Source organism: Cucurbita pepo, chromosome 8, assembly GCF_057944985.1.
Source record: "Cucurbita pepo subsp. pepo isolate OVF chromosome 8, ASM5794498v1, whole genome shotgun sequence".
Lineage (NCBI taxonomy): Eukaryota > Viridiplantae > Streptophyta > Magnoliopsida > Cucurbitales > Cucurbitaceae > Cucurbita > Cucurbita pepo.
The window spans coordinates 10213517-10231969 of NC_141805.1; the positions used below are offsets into that span (position 1 = coordinate 10213517).

General features: G+C 34.0%; 4 protein-coding genes across 6 annotated transcripts; all 4 read left to right on the forward strand.

The window, feature by feature from the left end:
- The first annotated feature begins 821 nt into the window (after positions 1–821).
- On the forward strand, positions 822–7605 carry LOC111800739 (downstream neighbor of Son). 3 transcript variants are annotated; one of them, XM_023684563.2, is made up of 15 exons: positions 822–997; positions 1910–2133; positions 2736–2809; positions 2904–3033; positions 3122–3195; positions 3313–3466; positions 3543–3745; positions 4282–4478; positions 4554–4649; positions 4921–5042; positions 5590–5691; positions 5890–5999; positions 6114–6201; positions 6607–6806; positions 7220–7605. In XM_023684563.2, the coding sequence occupies exons 2-15, from the start codon at positions 2023–2025 to the stop codon at positions 7434–7436; spliced, it is 1878 nt and encodes a 625-aa protein (XP_023540331.2). In that variant the 5' UTR covers positions 822–997; positions 1910–2022; the 3' UTR covers positions 7437–7605. The 3 variants fall into 3 exon arrangements, with proteins under 3 accessions (XP_023540331.2, XP_023540329.2, XP_023540330.2); XM_023684561.2 differs by having other exon boundaries at positions 824–997; positions 4551–4649; XM_023684562.2 differs by lacking the exon at positions 822–997 and adding an exon at positions 1042–1370 and having other exon boundaries at positions 4551–4649.
- A 709-nt stretch (positions 7606–8314) lies between these two features.
- LOC111800766 (small ribosomal subunit protein uS7) lies at positions 8315–10693 on the forward strand. Its single transcript, XM_023684606.2, has 5 exons — positions 8315–8455; positions 9019–9110; positions 9461–9732; positions 10194–10397; positions 10480–10693. Exons 2-5 carry the CDS (start codon positions 9021–9023, stop codon positions 10532–10534), a joined length of 621 nt encoding a protein of 206 aa, XP_023540374.1. The 5' UTR covers positions 8315–8455; positions 9019–9020; the 3' UTR covers positions 10535–10693.
- A 1347-nt stretch (positions 10694–12040) lies between these two features.
- Positions 12041–14029, forward strand: LOC111800767 (putative methyltransferase At1g29790). The gene is made up of 2 exons (XM_023684607.2): positions 12041–13418; positions 13728–14029. The coding sequence occupies exon 1, from the start codon at positions 12130–12132 to the stop codon at positions 13381–13383; it is 1254 nt and encodes a 417-aa protein (XP_023540375.2). The 5' UTR covers positions 12041–12129; the 3' UTR covers positions 13384–13418; positions 13728–14029.
- Positions 14030–15035: 1006 nt separating this feature from the next.
- Positions 15036–17291, forward strand: LOC111800768 (small ribosomal subunit protein uS7). Its single transcript, XM_023684608.2, has 5 exons — positions 15036–15181; positions 15702–15811; positions 16425–16696; positions 16776–16979; positions 17059–17291. Exons 2-5 carry the CDS (start codon positions 15704–15706, stop codon positions 17111–17113), a joined length of 639 nt encoding a protein of 212 aa, XP_023540376.2. The 5' UTR covers positions 15036–15181; positions 15702–15703; the 3' UTR covers positions 17114–17291.
- Positions 17292–18453: the final 1162 nt, after the last annotated feature.

An 18453-nucleotide genomic window follows, 5' to 3' on the forward strand; every position in this document is an offset into this window, starting at 1 on the left:
AAAAATTATTGAATTTTCAAAAGTTTGGTTAATACTCATTTTTTTTTTTTTTTAAAGAAAAACTTGGAATGTACCTTTAAACTTTCTTAAGTTATTATCGATTTTTTTTTTTAGATTTTTATCATCGAAATTTAAGTTATTATCAAATTTTTTAAAGTTAGATTTAGTTATTATTGAAAAAAGAAGTTTCGTTAATAATTTTTTTTTCAAGTTATTATTGAAAATTTTAAAAATTTAATAATATTATTTTTTAGATAAAATATAACATTTAAAAATATTTTTATTAATTTAACTTTCCTCGTATAATTTGTTGCACAAACAAATATATATATAAGAATGCATAATAAAATATTTATATTAGTTATTAGTTTTAGATATATATACCATTTGTAAGGATTAAAAAGATAATTAGAACGAGAAGAAATGAGCTAGCTCCCCGACTTGACACCTCTTAGCGGAGGAACCACGACTCACAACTCGAACCAACTACTTTTCTTACGTCATTTCTACTAATTATGTCAATTATAACGTAGGTGATCCAATTTTTATCCATAGTAAAAAAAAATAAAAAAATAAAAAAATAAAATATATATATCGAGAGCTTGAAACTTTTAGATCACAAACGTTCAGTCGATCCATTGGGCCCAAATGAAATTTAAACCAACAGCCCAAAGCCAAAGCCCAATTCGATATATAAACAAGAAAAACATTATAGAATAAAAAAGAGAAAAAAAAGAAAAAAAAAACGAACCGAACCTTACCAAATGGGGGGGATAAAAACCGAACCAAACCGAAATTCCGGCGGGAAGCGGTTCAGTCCAACGCCAACACAAATGTGGAAAGAAAAGAAAAGAGATTGTTGGACCACCTACTAGGCTGCTCCCACGCCCTCTGCCCCTTCAGCACCGCCGTGGTTGTGGTTGTCATCGCCGGTGCTATTCCTTCCTTTGTGCCCAAGATTTACTCCTTCGATCTTCTTCTTCTATCTCGATCGCAGGTACTCTTCTCAGTCACTATCACCTATCTTTCAACGAAAATGTCTGCAAGATTGTTGTAGTTCATGAACTGATCGGAACCAAATCCAGAAAATCGACATAACTGGTTTGTGGAGAACTAGTTTTGTTCAAATATGGTTCGTGGTTCCAATTTCTCAAGCCGAAAATATTGGTTCGATTCCTGGTTTAGTGAAAAGTTGTGGAGATCGAACCGATGTTCACATCCTTTACCAAAACTAAAATTTGGAACGAAATGAAAAACCAAAGCGGGGATTCTCGCGCTCTCTCTATATCTCTCTCTTCACCGTATCAGTCGTTTTCTTCTCCCTTGTACTGTATCTCTTTCTCTCTCCCTCATTGAGCTTGGTTTTGAAGGTATGGTCAGTGGAGGTTTCCGTTGAATCCTTCACTATCGTTGTTTCTGTTTCCATTTGAATCTGTTATTTTGATACTTGTAGATTCATGTACAATGAACAAAAAGTGCACTCAAATGGTTGATATTTACGATGAACAGCATCAAGAATACTAATTAAGAAGCGAGACATCCAAATGCCTACCCTCGATCTTCCTGTTGTTACTAACATGGGAGGAGCTGGAAATTTACGTAGGGAGGGGCTAAATTTTTATAATCTTTCAATTTGCGAAATTTAGGCGACCAAATAAGAGAGTGAACTTCAAAATCTTGACCTTTTTAATATAAGTTTTCAATTTCAGACCTGTCAAGAGCGGGGCAATCTTTCCTTTTTCACCCTGCCCTTGGTTCTTAGGGGGGTCTTACATGTACCAAATGCTTTAATCGTTCATTTTTTCCCTTGATATTTTCATTTTTTGTGCAATTTTATTCACTAATGATTACCTTGGAAGAGCTGTTGCAACTAAATGTTATCTTTGTTTCATTTTCTTCATCAATGCAGTATTTTGGAAACGGGTTTGGTCTGCCATATTTCAATGACATGAAGATGTGATGGGCTGTAGTATGCTACTCATTCTCATTCGTGAAGCTGCAGTCTAATATAAGCTGTTAATTATGGCAAAAGTCGTTGCTCCAAGCTCATTAACTTCAGCTTCCCATGATATCACCGGAGGGGCACCAAGAACTGGAAAATCAATTAAAAGAAAAACCCCATCTGAACTAAGGGTAAGTTGTTGACTTGCTAAATTATGTAAACATTGTATAGTGACTCAGGCATTAAAACGATATTTTTGGCATTATTTTGATCTTCCTAAAATTTTCCGTTTCATTCGTCACTAATGTCGCTGTCCAGTCTATTATTTGTAGAAGAGTAGAATCATGGTGATCCATGAGGATTCAAATTATGATGTCTTCCCCCTCTTTATTGTGATTGTATTTGTTCTTTCTTCTTCAGTTGTTTAAAATCAATTAGTTGGTATATTGTTGTCGTCGAGAGATATTGGTAAACTAGGGTAATTCTTAGATCACAATAGGGTGTCTAGTTTTCTGTCATGTTATGGTTATTATCAAATTTTATGCCAAGTAAGGCCAAAGTTTCAAGGTGATTGAAGAGGTAGAAGATGATGCATTAAGTAAATATATTTCGACATTACGAAGCTTCACTTTTGGTACTTGCTACATTTCTTATTTCCCATTTCAAATGGGATGAGACATTCTATTTTATGCCTCATGCTCTTAAGCACAATCAAGAAGTTCTTCTGCAAAATGTAGTTAGGTTTAAGCAATATTGCTGAAACTTGTAAATCTTATGCTCAAAACTTTTGCAGGGAGAGCAGTTAAAGCGATCAAATGGTTTGGATCTTCTGGACAAATCTCCTTCCAATGTTTTTGCTTCTGACAAGTAAGATTTACACTTGCTCCTCTTTGCATCCTATTTACATAACTTGCAATTATTGATTCAACCAGAGCTTTCTTATTTTTGTATGCTCCAACAGTGCTTTGGGCAATGGACTCAAGAAGCCCGTGTTACTCAGAAATCCAAGATACATCGAGACACGCATGGATGAGGTATTTCCTGCAAAAAAATCTAGGGTTAGGATCTTATCCGGAAAAGATAATGCTAAGGTTAGTGAACTTATCTGAAAGACTTTGTTGCAGAATGTATTTAAGTAATTGTATTTGGTTTTATATCAATTGATTTGTTAACACTTAGGAAAGTAGTCAGATGGAGCAGGCCAGCAGTTTCATGAATATATCTTCGCTTCCAAATTTGGTTGCAAGTCAATGGTAGGAACTTTTTTTTTTTTTTTTTTTTTTTAATGTCTTTCTGCTTTCTTCAGTGATTTTTAATGGTCTCTTCTGTAGAACTCGAGTTACATAATTCTGTTTAATCGTTGCTTGCAGTAAGGAGAATTCCGTTGGTTCCGCGGATGTTGCCAATGATAAGACTGCTAAATCTTCTCAAATAGTTGAGAGCAGTAGCCAAAGTGTATTTCGAAGTGTCACTGAGCTCTCATCTGGAGGTGACAAATTGACAGGCTTGACATGCATTGATATGGTAGAATTCTGGAAGCAATGTTTGATTTGTTTAATTTCATATCAAATATCTTTTGTAGTTCTGTTCAATTGTATAGGGTAAAGCATTAAAAGGACTTGCTGCTCGGAAACCCACTGCAATTACTAGTTTACCATTGGACTCTTCCAAGAGATCCAATGATGTTTCATCTACTTGTTCAAGTGACTTCTGCAGTGAAAGCTGCATACTAGGTCAAAAGGTTCCACTTGATTTGACTTTAAAAACTAGCATGCGAGTGGTCTCCTCCTCCCCACTCAATTGGTGAGTGTTCCAGTAAATCAGGATGTCTTGTTTCTTGGCTTGAAAGTTTCATCACTTGAATGTGTTGCGTAGTGTGAGCTATTCACTCTATGTCATGAAGAAGAGAAAACTTACTAGCTGGGTAATTCGGTCAATTTTTTGAGAAGATGCAGAGGTTTCTTCAAAGCGTTTTGGATATCCAATACAATTTGATTTTGATCTAACCTTAAGTTCTTGTGATCGATTTTCTCTAGAATTGTTTGAAAAATATTGTTGTTCTTTCCTGAGGTTTCTTTTTCTTCTTTTAATCCCTTAAGAAGCATTTGTAAGCTATCTCATTTGAACTAGATGTGTGTCGGTTAGTTCCATTGTGCGGGGAATTTATTTATTTTTTGAAACTAAGATTTTATTATAAAATCATTCTCGGTTGCTGGTAGCATTAATATGACATGAACTCTCAAATTTGTGAATGTGCAAAGTACATTTTTTTCCTATTGCTATTATAGAATTTTAAACTATCCATTACTTATTGGCCTTCTCATGTATCCAAAATGTAGGATCCACAAGAAAATCGTTTCTGCTTCTTTGCCTCAGTTCTCAATACAACTTGGTTCTCAGGAGCAAATTAGGAACACTAGTGCGGGACTGCCACCAGCTTCTAAAGCCGCTGGTTCTGTCGTTCTCCATTCATGGATTTATCCTCAATCTACCTTGCCATCCTCTCTTGTTTCAGCTTTGAATTCATCAGCAGCAGGTTGGGGTTATTTATAACATAAGATTCTGATCTCTTTGTATGTAAATTCTCACTTGTTCTCCTTTGATGCAGTAGAAGCTGAGTTCCTTAGCAGACGACAACTAGCATGGGAGGACTCATTTCAGAGCCTTTATTACATGTTTCGGAATAATGTTTGTAGAGTTTTTTATGGTAACTGCCTTCAATAATGTTGGTTAAGTTCTCTTGAGTATGGTTGTAGTTTTCTTTATCATTTTTCTGTAAGATGAAATAATATTTCAATGCTGCTAGCTATCATTATGTCCCAAAATTGGTTTTAAGATACTGTTTTGACTCAATACATTTCACATTGCAATATCAATAAATGCTTGATTTTGATCAGTCTCAAATATAGTCTCTTTGCCTAGATAAATGTCATTATAGAGGCATACCTGATTTGATTGATTGGTTTTGAAATTTTCAGTTTGCACATCACAATTTGTGGTTATGTTTACAAGTGGAGATGCCTCATGGGGCAACAAAAACTCGTGCAATGCATATCTTTCCCAGTCAACAAGAGGACTGAGGTCTATTTTGAGTGAACATGTAAGATTTAACCCATTCATTACTATTTTACCCCTGTTCCAATTTAGACTTTTTGCTGAAATGGACTCCGGTTGTATTTAATTTAGATTTTAAACAATGGTGACTTTATTCCTTTTGATGGGATTCACACCTTCACTATTGTTGTTTTGGACTGATATTTTATTTTGCAGGTTAAACCTTTTATCATTATACATAATGGTGACGATTGAAATTAAAACTCAACTAATTTGGCGTCAATGAAGGCATATTTAAATCCATTTGTAGATGTAGTGTTAATCATCTTCAAATTTTTATTTTATGAAATTATACTTTTGTTGCTTACAACTGTACTTTGGAATTGCTTTATACATTCTTCTAATGCTACCTGGATATTTTATTGATGCACTCTGCCCTAAGAATAGTATCTTGTAGGTGCGTTCGGTTTACAAAACAAAATAACACTATTGGAAAAATGTTGAGCTATCTAAAACCTATCTGCTTGCTCTGTTTATTGCCATAAATTTAGCTTTCAATAACATCACACCCAATGTTCTGAAATTTGAATCAGGATGTTAGTTTCTCTATGCCTCTTTGCCGTTCTAAAGTTGAGCAAGTTAACGCTGATGATCTGGTAGAACTTTCAGAGATAGAGAAGTTTAATTTGGGACAGGTTTGTATCTGTTATGTTTTCCTTTTTTCTTCCCATGTCTAATAGCAAACCATCTGATTTCATGATTAAGTTAGATATGGGATAAGCAAGCTCGCACTTTAGCTAGCAATCAGTTTTCTGCCAATTTTTTGAATTTAAATGTTTATAGCCTTGGCCTTCCTTATTGAGTTTGCTACTGAAAAGATCTACCTTTTTCAGACACAGAGAGTTCGTTCGTTTTCTGATGTAGATAGGAGCTCTCAATCATTGCTGTTTTTCAGTGAAAATAAAGACGTGCACGGGTTATATGATATTCTATTAAATTACAGGTAAATGAATATGCGTTGGGTATTTTGACAAGACTAAACACCTTAGGTCTGATCTATTGGATTAAGTCATCTTATAAAAAATAGTCATTGACTACATTTGATTATTGTCTTCAGATCTTTCTTGACTACATTGGCTGGCATGGACGTTCCTGTGTTGCTATCGCCTGTTCCCTTTCAGAATGCTGCTCTTTCTTCCCCTCAGGTGCATGGATTTTGTTTATTATTTAGTTTTATCACCTCTATGACATAGCCAATTAAACTAGAGAAGGTATTCCAAATGGACCTGAAACGTGTACGCCATTGATGCGTGAAGTGCTTGCTGCAGCATGCCTCATTGTTTTAACCGTAATTCTTTCTTTCTTTCTTTCTTTTCTCAAAAAACACAGAAAAATGAATGGAAAAATGGTTACCGAAGTTTTTTGTTTGTTGATCTGACTGACTTACATTTTCACTAAAGTACTTGTTTCAGATATCATTGTCAACCACGGGAGAACGCTTGTCTTCTCCCAAATGCTATGTTCTTCGTCTTCTTATAGTTTTTAGGCATTGGTGGCTTGTACATTCTTTGTGTCCGCTGTGGTAAAAGTATGAATGCTTTGTTTTTTAGGTCAAATTCAAGGAGATGAGAAGTGCAAACCATATTGCCGCAATATCCAAAGGAAATTCATCAAAAGATGGCGACTTCCTTCAAACTTCATCTGTTGGTGTCTCCTATAGCTTTGAAATCAGTGATGCATATATTCCACCATGGGTTATTTCCAGTGTATGTGCAGTCATGGGTTCCGAAGGAACAAGCTTCGAGGCTAGGTATGATTTTTGTTGTGTTCCCTTCTTGTTTGAATTATATTTTACCCATAATGGAATGATTTGTTGAACTTTTCTTTTAGAAAAATTGCACCACGTTTTTATGATTTTTCATTAAATTACACGTCTAATAAATTCTTGAACTTTCATAGTTTTGTGCCTATATAGGTTGTTCAACTTTAAAAATGTTTAAAAAGTCCATGCAATTCTTTTACAATTAATTGATGTAATTGATATATTAAATTTAAATTTTATGTTTAATAGTACCCTAAACTTTCAGTTTTGTGTCGGGTAATAGGTCCATGAATTTTTGAGCACGTATTTTGGGGTGAAAAACTAACCATGAAAGGATATTGTATGGATGGGGTTATTCTGCTTGACTCCTGATTTTTGGCATAACTTTGAATGACTTTCAGCTTCACTACAGTCCCTGTCTCGATCGGTTTGAATGTCGCTCTTGGATCAGTAGATTCAAAACCCGACTCTCGGGCGACATCGAGTGAAGGCTTCCAACCTACCAACCATACCTTTGGAATTCCCAACACGATCGCTTCTCTATCCTTACGTTCAGGTTTATTAAAAGGTTTGAAGTACTCGGACAGCTCTTATACAGCCTCTCTTTCTCCTGCATGATCTTCTTCATTTTGTTGTATTGAAGCCTGTGAATATGACAGTATGATGATCATTCCTATTTGTTCATTAACTGTGTTATTTATCTTGTATTTGCTTTGTATAATCAGATTTTGAGTTGCATGATCTTCTTCATGGCTGAGATTGTGAATGCAGTTGCCATGTTTTAACATCTATGTGTGTTCGATCCAACTCGTTACATCTTGATTGTTCTCTCGGTTGTTTATCTTTACAACATTATGGCAGCTTAAGAAACTCGTAAGGTATTAAATTTTAGCGAGACGTAAGGAATAGAAACTCCAACCGTTAAAAGGAACCATCCTGAATACCAAAAACAAATAATTATTGAAATTTAAATCACAAATGGATTCACTCACAGATTTGATTCGGATATTTAAAAGCCTTTAATCTCTTTATCAAGAATTGTTGTTAATACAATGTATACTTATTTGTTCAAAACTTAAACAACAAATTAGACCATTAAACCAATTTCTCAAAACTTACATAATTTAACAAAAATTTAATTTTTAAATTGTTATTTTAATGCTCGACAATCTATAAACTCGCACGTTTTTTTTAACGATTTTTCAAACAAAACTCTATTAGAAAATTTAAAAAAAAAAATTGTTACACTTATCAAATTTTAGATGCCCACTAAATGTTTACCATAAAATAGATGCATTAAATTATTTAGAGAAAAAAAGAAAAAAAAAAGACCTTTAAATTTGATCTTTTTTAAAAAGAAATTAAAATGAACATAAATGTTTCATAAACCTTAAAAAGCATCGAAACAGAAGATTCGAACTCACGACCAGAGGAAAGAGAAATGTCCAGCCACTTCTCAACAATGGCAATATAAAATATAATTTTAAAATAAAATAAAATAAAATAAAAATAAAATCAGTGGACTACTAAAAAACCCTTTTAAAAGGCAAGTCCCCGATAAAAATTTCCCCTATCCACCCTAGCCGCCGATCCGAGCATTTGCCCTCCTGGTTTTCATTTGCTCGTCTCCCTTCCAAGTAAGTTTCTTCTTAATCACTCTCCAATCTACTTCTTCGTCTCCTTATCTCCGCCATAAATGTCGTCGATCGCTTTGTTTTTCCGTCTTGGTTTCTCTTTTCTGTGGAAAATTGCTTTTGTTTCTGCTTTGCGGCAATGGCTCTTGCAGTTTAGCCCTAGGGTTTTAGTGCAGGTGTCTTTTTTCTGATTGCTCTCTGAACTATGTACCATTATTGATTTAAATCTTTTTTTTTTTTTGTTTATTTAGTTGAGTGGTTGTGTTGTTATTGTTATTTGGATGTTTTTGTACCGTTGATTATCAAATGTAGCTAAGATTTAAGGATTTAAGGATTCAAGGATTCAGACGTTCCATTTTTAATCTACTTTAGCTTGAGGTTTCTGTGTCTCTTCTTGGTATTGATGTTTGCACGAACTCTTAGATTGGGAATAATTTTGTTCGTCTTCTTTCTTTGGGAGCTGCATTCTGTTCGCTTTATTCTTTAGGATTAGGATTTATCAGAACACTAGTGAGCTTTGGTTCTATTTCTCCTGTTAAATCTGACTTATGGCTTTGTTTTCATAGAAATGGCTGAAGCGGTCGAAGTGGTTCAGGAACTTATCCAACCTCACCATGACGTGAAACTTTTCAATCGCTGGACCTTTGATGATGTCCAGGTTTCAACTTTCTTTCCCAATGCGCTGTTTCTTAGACTGATGTTTGTGGGATGCAATTTTGGGTTAAATTTAACATTGCGTATGATGGAAGAAAAAAACTTTTACTATTGGTGGATTCATTTCACTCACGTTGATTTCATTGTCTTCTGTGTTATAAATGAGATTAAAGTCTGAGAACAACTTTTTGCTAATCTGTCTTAGATGGCTATTATGTGAAGGTGTTGGTGATTACAATTATTTTCTGTAGAAGTGTTGTTGTTGGGTTCTAACCAATCTGCTTGAAGTTGGTTGGTTCGCTGAAAACACTACGCCATCGAGTTATGATTGTTACTATCATTGGGTTTATTCAGGTTAATGACATGTCTCTGGGGGATTACATTGGAGTTGCACCTTCCAAGCATGCAACCTATGTTCCACACACTGCTGGCCGATACTCTATGAAGCGTTTCAGGAAAGCTCAATGCCCAATTGTTGAGAGACTTACTAACTCACTTATGATGCACGGCAGAAACAATGGGAAGAAACTAATGGCTGTGAGGATTATTAAACACACCATGGAGATTATCCATCTGCTAACTGATCTAAATCCAATTCAAGTTATTGTCGATGCTGTTGTTAACAGGTATACATATTTGATCCACTGAATTCCTCTCATGTCGCATGTTAGCTGTGCTATGTCGTTACAATATTGACATACTTCTCATTTGGCGATTTTCTATGTCTGTGAATGTGATTAGTTTATTGTATTGGAGTTTGAAGTTAATTAAAAGTATAAGTAAATTTGCTAAACGTTATGAGGTTTAAAAAGATCATATCAATATAATTGAAACCAAGACCAAACCATGAAGATTAAATTGGATATTTTTCAACCGTAGGAACCAAGTTTTATAATTTAACCTGACTTTTACTATAATGTAGATGTTCATTCCTCTGTTTTTAGAAGAAATTTGGTACGTGATTTATTGGATGACTTCCTGATTAGTATTATATCGAGGTCAATGACCTGAATAAAGATCGCGGTCATGCTGCAATGTTTGAGTTACGAGTGTCTCTTTAACAATTTTTGGACATGGGACTTTGCAGTGGACCCCGAGAAGATGCCACTCGAATTGGTTCAGCTGGTGTTGTTAGGCGTCAAGCTGTGGATATATCCCCTCTGCGACGCGTAAATCAAGCAATATACCTTCTTACAACCGGTGCTCGTGAGGCTGCTTTCAGAAACATCAAGACAATTGCAGAATGTTTGGCTGATGAACTCATCAACGCCGCAAAGGGCTCATCAAACAGGTACATATTACAACATCTCGTACTAAATTATCATCCATCCACCCTTGCACAGTATGTCATTGCGTTTTTTCTATTCTTGCAGTTACGCTATTAAGAAAAAGGATGAGATTGAGAGAGTTGCCAAGGCCAATCGTTAAGAAGGGCAGTTGGGGAAAAGAGAGAGCTCAAAGGTTCGACAAGAGCTTCGTTTTTGTTCTTTCCCAATGCTCATCTGACATTCTTCTAGTTCTAAGTTTCTGTAGACATGGTTGCCTTCAACGTTTTGTTTCTTTTGAATTCATCCAATACTTTATTAAGCTTTAAGGTGTCCTCGTATGGCTGCATGTGCTTTAGACCATGATTTTGTAAACAGTTGAGAATTTATCAGAATATTTTTAAGAATTTAATGTTTTATTTGATGGATGGTTTTTATAAGTTATTAATTCTCTCATTATTATCCTCAAAACTTGATTGCTTTAAACTCTAAGCCTCCTTCATACTCTGAAAAGTTTTTTTTTGTCCTATTGTAAAATTTCATGTGTTCTGTTTATGTTGTTAGTTATCTATTGTGGCCTAATAAGCTCGACATTCACTTTAATATACGTTCTTTGATACGAGGTCTTCATATCCTTTGATTACTCGGCTTAGTTCTTATCAAGCTACTTATCTATTTTGTTCAATGAGCTCGACATACTCTTTAATATATTTTTTTTTGACACGAAGTCCACGTGTCTTCTAATTACTTGGCTTAATTCTTATCAGGCTAGTTATCTGTTTGGCCTAATAAGCTCGACATGCTCTTTAATATATAGGTCCACGAGCCTTCTAATTACTTGGCTTAGTTCTTATCAAGCTAGTTATCTATTTGGCCTAATAAGCTCGACATGCTCTTTAATATATTTTCTTCGACACGAGGTCCACGTGTCTTCTAATTACTTGGCTTAGTTCTTATCAGGCTAGTTATCTATTTGGCCTAATAAGCTCGACATGTTCTTTAATATATTTTCTTCGACATGAGGTCCACATGCCTTCTAATTACTTGGCTTAGTTCTTATTAGACTAGTTATCTGTTTGACCTAATAAGCTCGACATGCTCATATATGTTCTTCAACACGAGGTCCACATATTTTTTGATTACTCACCTTAGTTCTTATTAAGTTAGTTATCTATTTGGCCTAATTAGCTCAACACGAGGTCCACATGTTTTTTGATTACTCAACTTAGTTCTTATTAAGTTAGTTATCTATTTGGCCTAATTAGCTCGACATGTCTTTTAATATACGTTTTTCGACACAGAGGTCCATGTGTCTTCTAATTACGCAACTTAATTCTTATCAGACTAGTTACCTATTTGGCCCAATAAGCTCGACATGCCCTTTAATAAACGTTCTTCAATACGAGGTCCATGTGTCTTCAAGGTGCCTATGTAGATGGGTTTGACACGATAAAAGTTGATCTTACTCGTAACATACTACATCTTTCAATTTTATATTGCCATAACCATAATAATTCCAGATTTGTTGACATAGGTCTTAGTTCAAATATTGACTCATTTATCAAATTAGTATGTAATAATACGACTATCCATTTTTATCTAAATCATTGAAAGAAGAACTTCGTTTAAACCCCGAAATACCCTTAGCTTTCTTTACAATTACCGAATCTACCCTCCCCGTTGCCTTCAACACTACGAATCTCGCTCGCTCGCTCAGCAGCATCAAGCAGTAGCAGAGCTGAAAACTGAGCTTCATCAATGGGGTCCGTTTCTCTGAAAATCGGAGATGGAACCGCCAGATTCAAGAAGGCAACTCTTTGTTCTTCAGCACTCAACATTCTCATGCTCATTTCTGTTATCACCACAAATCTCTTCGCCTTGTACGCCTTCACTTACTCTCCGAAAGATCGCGAAGTCCATTCGCTCAATCGCACGCACAAGAACATTTCTCTTATATCGGAACAAGTTTCTTTAATTCTTAGAGAGATCGATGCTTCTCAGAAGAAGCTTGCTCAGATGGAGAAGGAAATTCTTGGTTATGAGAGCATCGATCTCTCCAGATCCAATGTCGCAAACGAGCTCAAACTCTTTCTCCAGCGTCATCCTCTTCCTCTTGGTAAAGATTCGAAAAGTGGAATCACTGAAATGGTTGCATCTATCGGGCATTCGTGTGAGAAATCGATGGACCTTTTGTCGCAGTATATGAATTACAAAGTCTCTGGACCTTGTCCTGACGACTGGAGCCTTGCTCAAAAGCTGATTCTTCGTGGATGCGAGCCCTTGCCGAGGCGGAGGTGTTTGGCCAAATCTGTGCCGAAGACAGGTTTGCAACCTTTCCCTCTGTCTCTGTGGAAACCTGTAAGTGATAAGATTGTTATGTGGAGTGGACTTGGATGTAAAAATTTCCAGTGTCTGAATAGCAAGAAATTAGGCAGGGATTGTGTTGGTTGCTTTGATTTGGCTAAAGAATCTGAGAATCAGAGATTTGTCAAAGCCAAAGGGAAGAATGATTTTCCAATTGATGATGTTCTAGCTTTAACTAGTGGTGGAATCAGGATAGGTTTAGACATTGGGGGAGGATCTGGAACATTTGCTGCTAGAATGGCTGAGAGAAATGTGACCATACTTACCTCTACTTTGAACATCGATGCCCCATTCAGTGAATTCATTGCTGCAAGAGGGTTGTTTCCTCTGTTTTTTAGTATAGATCATAGATTCCCTTTCTATGACAATGTGTTTGATTTGGTTCATGTCTCAAATGGATTGGATACTGGTGGAAAGCCTGAAAAACTGGAGTTCCTCGTGTTCGATATCGATCGGATCTTAAGGGCGGGTGGATTACTTTGGCTGGATAACTTCTATTGTGCTAATGATGAGAAGAAAAAAGCTTTAACTCGCTTGATCGAGCGGTTTGGATTCAAAAAACTGAAGTGGGTCATTGGGGAGAAGTCTGAATCAGGCAAATCCGAGGTCTATCTGTCTACTGTTCTACAGAAGCCTGTAAGAGTATGATCATCAAACTAGCTTCAGCAGGAAAGGGACAAAAGGTACGAGAGAATTGTTTTTTCTCATCTTTGATTATCAAAATATTGAATGAATTTGGTAATAGCATCCTCTCATTACCTATTTCAAAAGTGAAATAATGAATAACATCAATTGTTTATACTAGCTGCTATTGAGAAGGATATAGCATTAGATCAGTCACTTAGATGTTGTCTTTTTTGTTCTCAATGGTAAAATGCATTACTTAGGAATGGAAATTGAAGCCACTTATAAAGAATGTTTCGACACCCTTATAAAGAATGTTTCATTCTCCTCCCTAACGGATGTGGAATCTCACACTCTACTCCCTTCAGGACTAGTGTCCATCTGGTGTTCATCCCTTTGGGGTTTAGCCTCCTTGCTGACACATCATCCAGTGTATAGCTCTGATACCATTTGTGACGGTCTAAGCACCACCTCTAGCCAATATTGTCCTTTTTTAGTTTTCCCTCAAAGTTTTTAAAACGTGTTACACACTGTAAAGAATGTTTTGTTCTCCTCTCTAACTACATGGGATCTCACAATTAGCTTTTTTTGAATTTTATTTCAAAAGTTTGGAATATCATGAACGATACCTATCAATGTTATAAAATAAAGATGACATAGCTTGATATTCTTTTGCTATAGTCATGAATTTTAGTATTTAACATAATGTAAGTTGATTAATAAATCAAGATCATTATGCCTAAATCATCTTAATACTTGATTCGTGTTCGTGTGTATTTTTATATTGGTTGACTTATATTTACAATATTAAAAAGATGCTAATTTACGAGGTACGAAGTTTCATACTATTGGAAACATATTGATTTATATAATGTGTATTATTTATTGTATACCATTAAAATTATATAGTTTATTTATTTTTAAAAGGAGAGTTTTAATTTTGAATATTTGAAATTTTGTAAAGTTAATAACATATTTATTATTTATTTAGTATATCGATCCTTCTATTTCCAATAAATTTTATAGGTGGAAGATCGAAATATTAGCATTTGAGATGATAATTATTATTTTATCGATTGAGTTTTCATCCTAAGTAATAGAATAATCAAATCTATTAATTAATGTATCAGAATTTTAATTAAATGTAACTTATAAAAAATTATAATATAAAATAATAAATCATATATCATCTATATTTTTAAAATATTAGAATTACAATTCTAAAGATTAAAAAAATGATAAATAAAATCTTGAGACAACTAATTATTTATTTTATAACCTTTTAATTAAAAAATATAAATAAATGTTCTAAATGCTACAGTTATTATAATAATATGAAATTATAAATTTAGTATATATTATAATTTTTTATCATACACTTAAATATACAATATTTTTAATTTTTACTTTTATTTTTTTAATTAATTAACGAACGTTCTTTTGTGTGGAATTAAATTTAACTTCTTCGTTATACAGTGTGATTTGAACTATAATATTTTAATCTCGCGGGTCTCAAGTGTTATGGGACGGGTTTATTTAATATATATATATTTTTTTGTTCATGTAATTTAACACTATTAATTATTAAACGAATAAAAAAGATGTGATATATAATAAATCATGTAAAAAAAATATAAAAAAGAAAAGAAAATTAAAGAAAATGGATTTGGGCCTTTGGCAGCACAGTATGAGTCCACTTGCGTTCTTAAATTAAAAGCAAGCCTGATTGTTTCTCTCGTTTAACCCTAGCCGCCGTTCCTGTGCTTCTTCGTCTCTCTCTCTATCTCTCCGCTTCAGTTTCTCCTTCAAGCTGCCGGTCGGAGTAAGTTTTCGCTAATTTAGCTCAGTGATTGTTTATTGTTACTGTTTCCTCAATGTTTGTCCCGATGGTTTTCTATTTGTTGAATCTTCTGATATTATTTTGTTGATATGGAGAATGTATTTATGGATATTGTTGGTCGTTTTCTTCCATGAATATGAAGGATATTTGTTTCTTTTACTGCTTTTGGATTTTCTGTTGCGCAGTTTTTTATTGCTTACATGATTCATTTTTCATGCTTAAATGTATTCTGCTTGCTCGGATTCTAGTATCGGTCAACTATAGCACTCGTGATATTGTTTAGTAATGGAAATATCTGACTAGTTTTTGAAGAAAATCTTAATTTATTTTCTTTGTAGTTGTCCAATGGTAGTAAGCCAACGCTGTTTGTTGTTATTTGTTGTAATTACTGCATTGAAGAAGAAAATTACACAGGAGACACCTTATATTTGGGATTGTTATTTTCTCTCTATGGTTTTTACGCTTTCAATTTGGTATTAAACCTGATTTGCGATTTTTTCAGAAATGGATGCTGCGGTTGTGGTTGCGGTTCCGGTGGATGCGGGTCAGGAACTCACCCAGCCTCACCACGATGTGAAGCTTTTCAACCGTTGGACCTTTGATGATGTCCAGGTTACTATTTTTTTTTCTCTAGTGATCAACCCTTTTATGGATGCCACACCTACTTCTATGCAATTTCTGATGCTGCCTTTTCTCTGAGGTTTTCCTTTCTGCTGTTCCCCACACCGAAGCTTGTTTTTTAGATTTAGGAATTGTCCGATTATTGAATTCAATATTAGTTAGGCTCGTTATGGACTTGTTAGTAGTTTCTACTGGGATTTAAATTATTGTCCCAACATCCTACTGTAAGGTGCAACGTGTACTATGCTAAACATTGCCACTTGTTTGTCCAATTAATTATCAAAAATCCAAGTTTTGAAGTCAAGAAATAAGTAGTCACCCTTGATGAATGATGACAGAGATGAGATGATAGGCTTGTCTTGTATCAGATTATGTTTTTTTTCTCCCTATTTTTAGTGTTGATTTGCTGCTTATTGTGATAATGAAGGCAATTTATGGGTTAACTTCATTTGTAATGAATTCACTGGCCAATTTTATGGCTAATATGTGAAGGACTTTGAATGGTTGGTTGGTCTGTAGCATCTTGCTTTGATTTGGTAGGTTCAGCAAAAACTTGATGCCCACCCACATTTTCTGATTGTGTCTGATGGGTATGGTGTTGTAGGTTAATGACATGTCTCTGGGGGATTACATTGGAGTTGCACCTTCCAAGCATGCAACCTATGTTCCACACACCGCTGGCCGATACTCTATGAAGCGTTTCAGGAAAGCTCAATGCCCTATTGTGGAGAGACTTACAAACTCCCTCATGATGCACGGCCGAAACAATGGGAAGAAACTAATGGCTGTGAGGATTATCAAGCATGCAATGGAAATCATCCATCTACTAACTGATCTTAATCCAATTCAAGTTATCGTCGACGCTGTTGTCAACAGGTATGCTTTATCGCTGCACTGAATTTCATCATAGAAGTGTTTTATTTGTTTGGCTTATCAGTCCGTTACGATTTGGCAGTGGTCCCCGTGAAGACGCTACACGAATTGGTTCAGCTGGTGTTGTTAGGCGTCAAGCTGTGGATATCTCCCCTCTGCGACGTGTGAATCAAGCAATATACCTTCTCACAACCGGTGCTCGTGAAGCTGCCTTTAGAAACATCAAGACAATTGCCGAATGTTTGGCTGATGAACTCATCAACGCCGCTAAGGGCTCATCAAACAGGTAAATATTATAGAATCTCACACTAAGCTCTCATCTATTCTTCTGTACAAGATGACATTGTGTTCTTCTGTTCTTGCAGTTACGCTATCAAGAAAAAGGATGAGATTGAGAGAGTTGCAAAGGCCAACCGTTAATGGAATAGAGAGAGAGCTCAATGGTACAACATGAGTTTTGTTTTGTTGTTCTTTATCAAGTTTCTATGGACATGGTTGTTTTGTTGCTAGAATCATTTAATACTTAATTAAGGTTTAAGAGTTTTGATATGGATGAGATATTAGTTTATATTTAATTTTGGATAAATTTCTTTGCATTTTAACCACTTTGAATGTGATTCTCTTTCTACTATAGTTTCTTTTGAATCATAATTCTTATCTTTTTTTTTTTTTTTTTTTTTTTGTGGGTTATTAGTAATTTAATGTTGCGTTGAATTGAATTAAAATTTAGATTTCCATATTGTAGCTGCAAGTTTTTATTACCGATCAAATGAATTTTTACATCACCTTTTTATTACCTTTGGAATATCTTTGTAAATAAAATCAAATTTTAAGTTTTTTTTTTTTTTTTTTTTTAATTCAAGAATAAAATGAGTTAAAAAATTGATTGATTTAAATACTGGTTTTTATTAAACGACCTGGAATATTAAAAATGACTTCGATGTGATTAATTTATTCACGTTTGTAACAAATGGAAATACTTTTAAATGAAATGAAATTAAACTAAAGTTTATGTTAAAATGAAATAATTAAATCGCAAAATAATTTTTTTTTATATATATAATTTGTCTCCAAAATTTTTAATTTCTATTAAATAGATTTTTTTACTAGGAAAATTGGTTTAATAATTTTTTTTTCAACTTTTAATTTTCTATAGTAATATGGATGTATTTTAAAAACACAAAATTAAAAGTTTGTGAATTTATTATATATTTTTAGAACAGAACTTATAATTTAACCAATATATTATTTAAAATATTTTTAGGACAAATATATTTTAAAAAATGCTTAAACTTCAAGATATTCCAAACCCATCCCAAAGTTAAAAAGAATTTATGTTTACTTATAACTTTAATTTTCTCAATTATAAAAATCTAAATTTAGTCCATTATTTATTTATTTTAAAATAGTTTACTTTTCAAATCAATATTTAAATTTTATAGTTTGAAATGTGATGCCTTGTATTTACTAAATATATTTATTTATTATTAAATATAATAAAGTAGACTTTTGAGTCTTATTATATTGCATGTTCATATTATATATATGATCGTTCAAAACTCCAAAACACATGGTCGTTAGGTGGATTGTGTCGATGTAAACGAAACACAAACCCTCCAATACTCTTATTTTAGATTTGAAAATGACAGTTTTTTTTTCTTAATCATATTAATATGTTTGCACCTTGAATATACTTTTTGTCCTATTCTTATTTTATTTTTATTTTTTAATTATTTTTTTACACTTGTATACATTATGGA

Coding starts and splice junctions, on each gene's coding strand:
- LOC111800767 (XM_023684607.2), top strand. CDS start 12,130: ATGGGGTCCGTTTCTCTGAAAATCGGAGATGGAACCGCCAGATTCAAG.
- LOC111800739 (XM_023684561.2), top strand. CDS start 2,023: ATGGCAAAAGTCGTTGCTCCAAGCTCATTAACTTCAGCTTCCCATGAT. Junction 2,134..2,735: donor AAACCCCATCTGAACTAAGG/GTAAGTTGTTGA, acceptor AAACTTTTGCAG/GGAGAGCAGTTAAAGCGATC. Junction 2,810..2,903: donor AATGTTTTTGCTTCTGACAA/GTAAGATTTACA, acceptor ATGCTCCAACAG/TGCTTTGGGCAATGGACTCA.
- LOC111800768 (XM_023684608.2), top strand. CDS start 15,704: ATGGATGCTGCGGTTGTGGTTGCGGTTCCGGTGGATGCGGGTCAGGAA. Junction 15,812..16,424: donor GGACCTTTGATGATGTCCAG/GTTACTATTTTT, acceptor ATGGTGTTGTAG/GTTAATGACATGTCTCTGGG. Junction 16,697..16,775: donor GTCGACGCTGTTGTCAACAG/GTATGCTTTATC, acceptor ACGATTTGGCAG/TGGTCCCCGTGAAGACGCTA.
- LOC111800766 (XM_023684606.2), top strand. CDS start 9,021: ATGGCTGAAGCGGTCGAAGTGGTTCAGGAACTTATCCAACCTCACCAT. Junction 9,111..9,460: donor GGACCTTTGATGATGTCCAG/GTTTCAACTTTC, acceptor GGGTTTATTCAG/GTTAATGACATGTCTCTGGG. Junction 9,733..10,193: donor GTCGATGCTGTTGTTAACAG/GTATACATATTT, acceptor GGGACTTTGCAG/TGGACCCCGAGAAGATGCCA.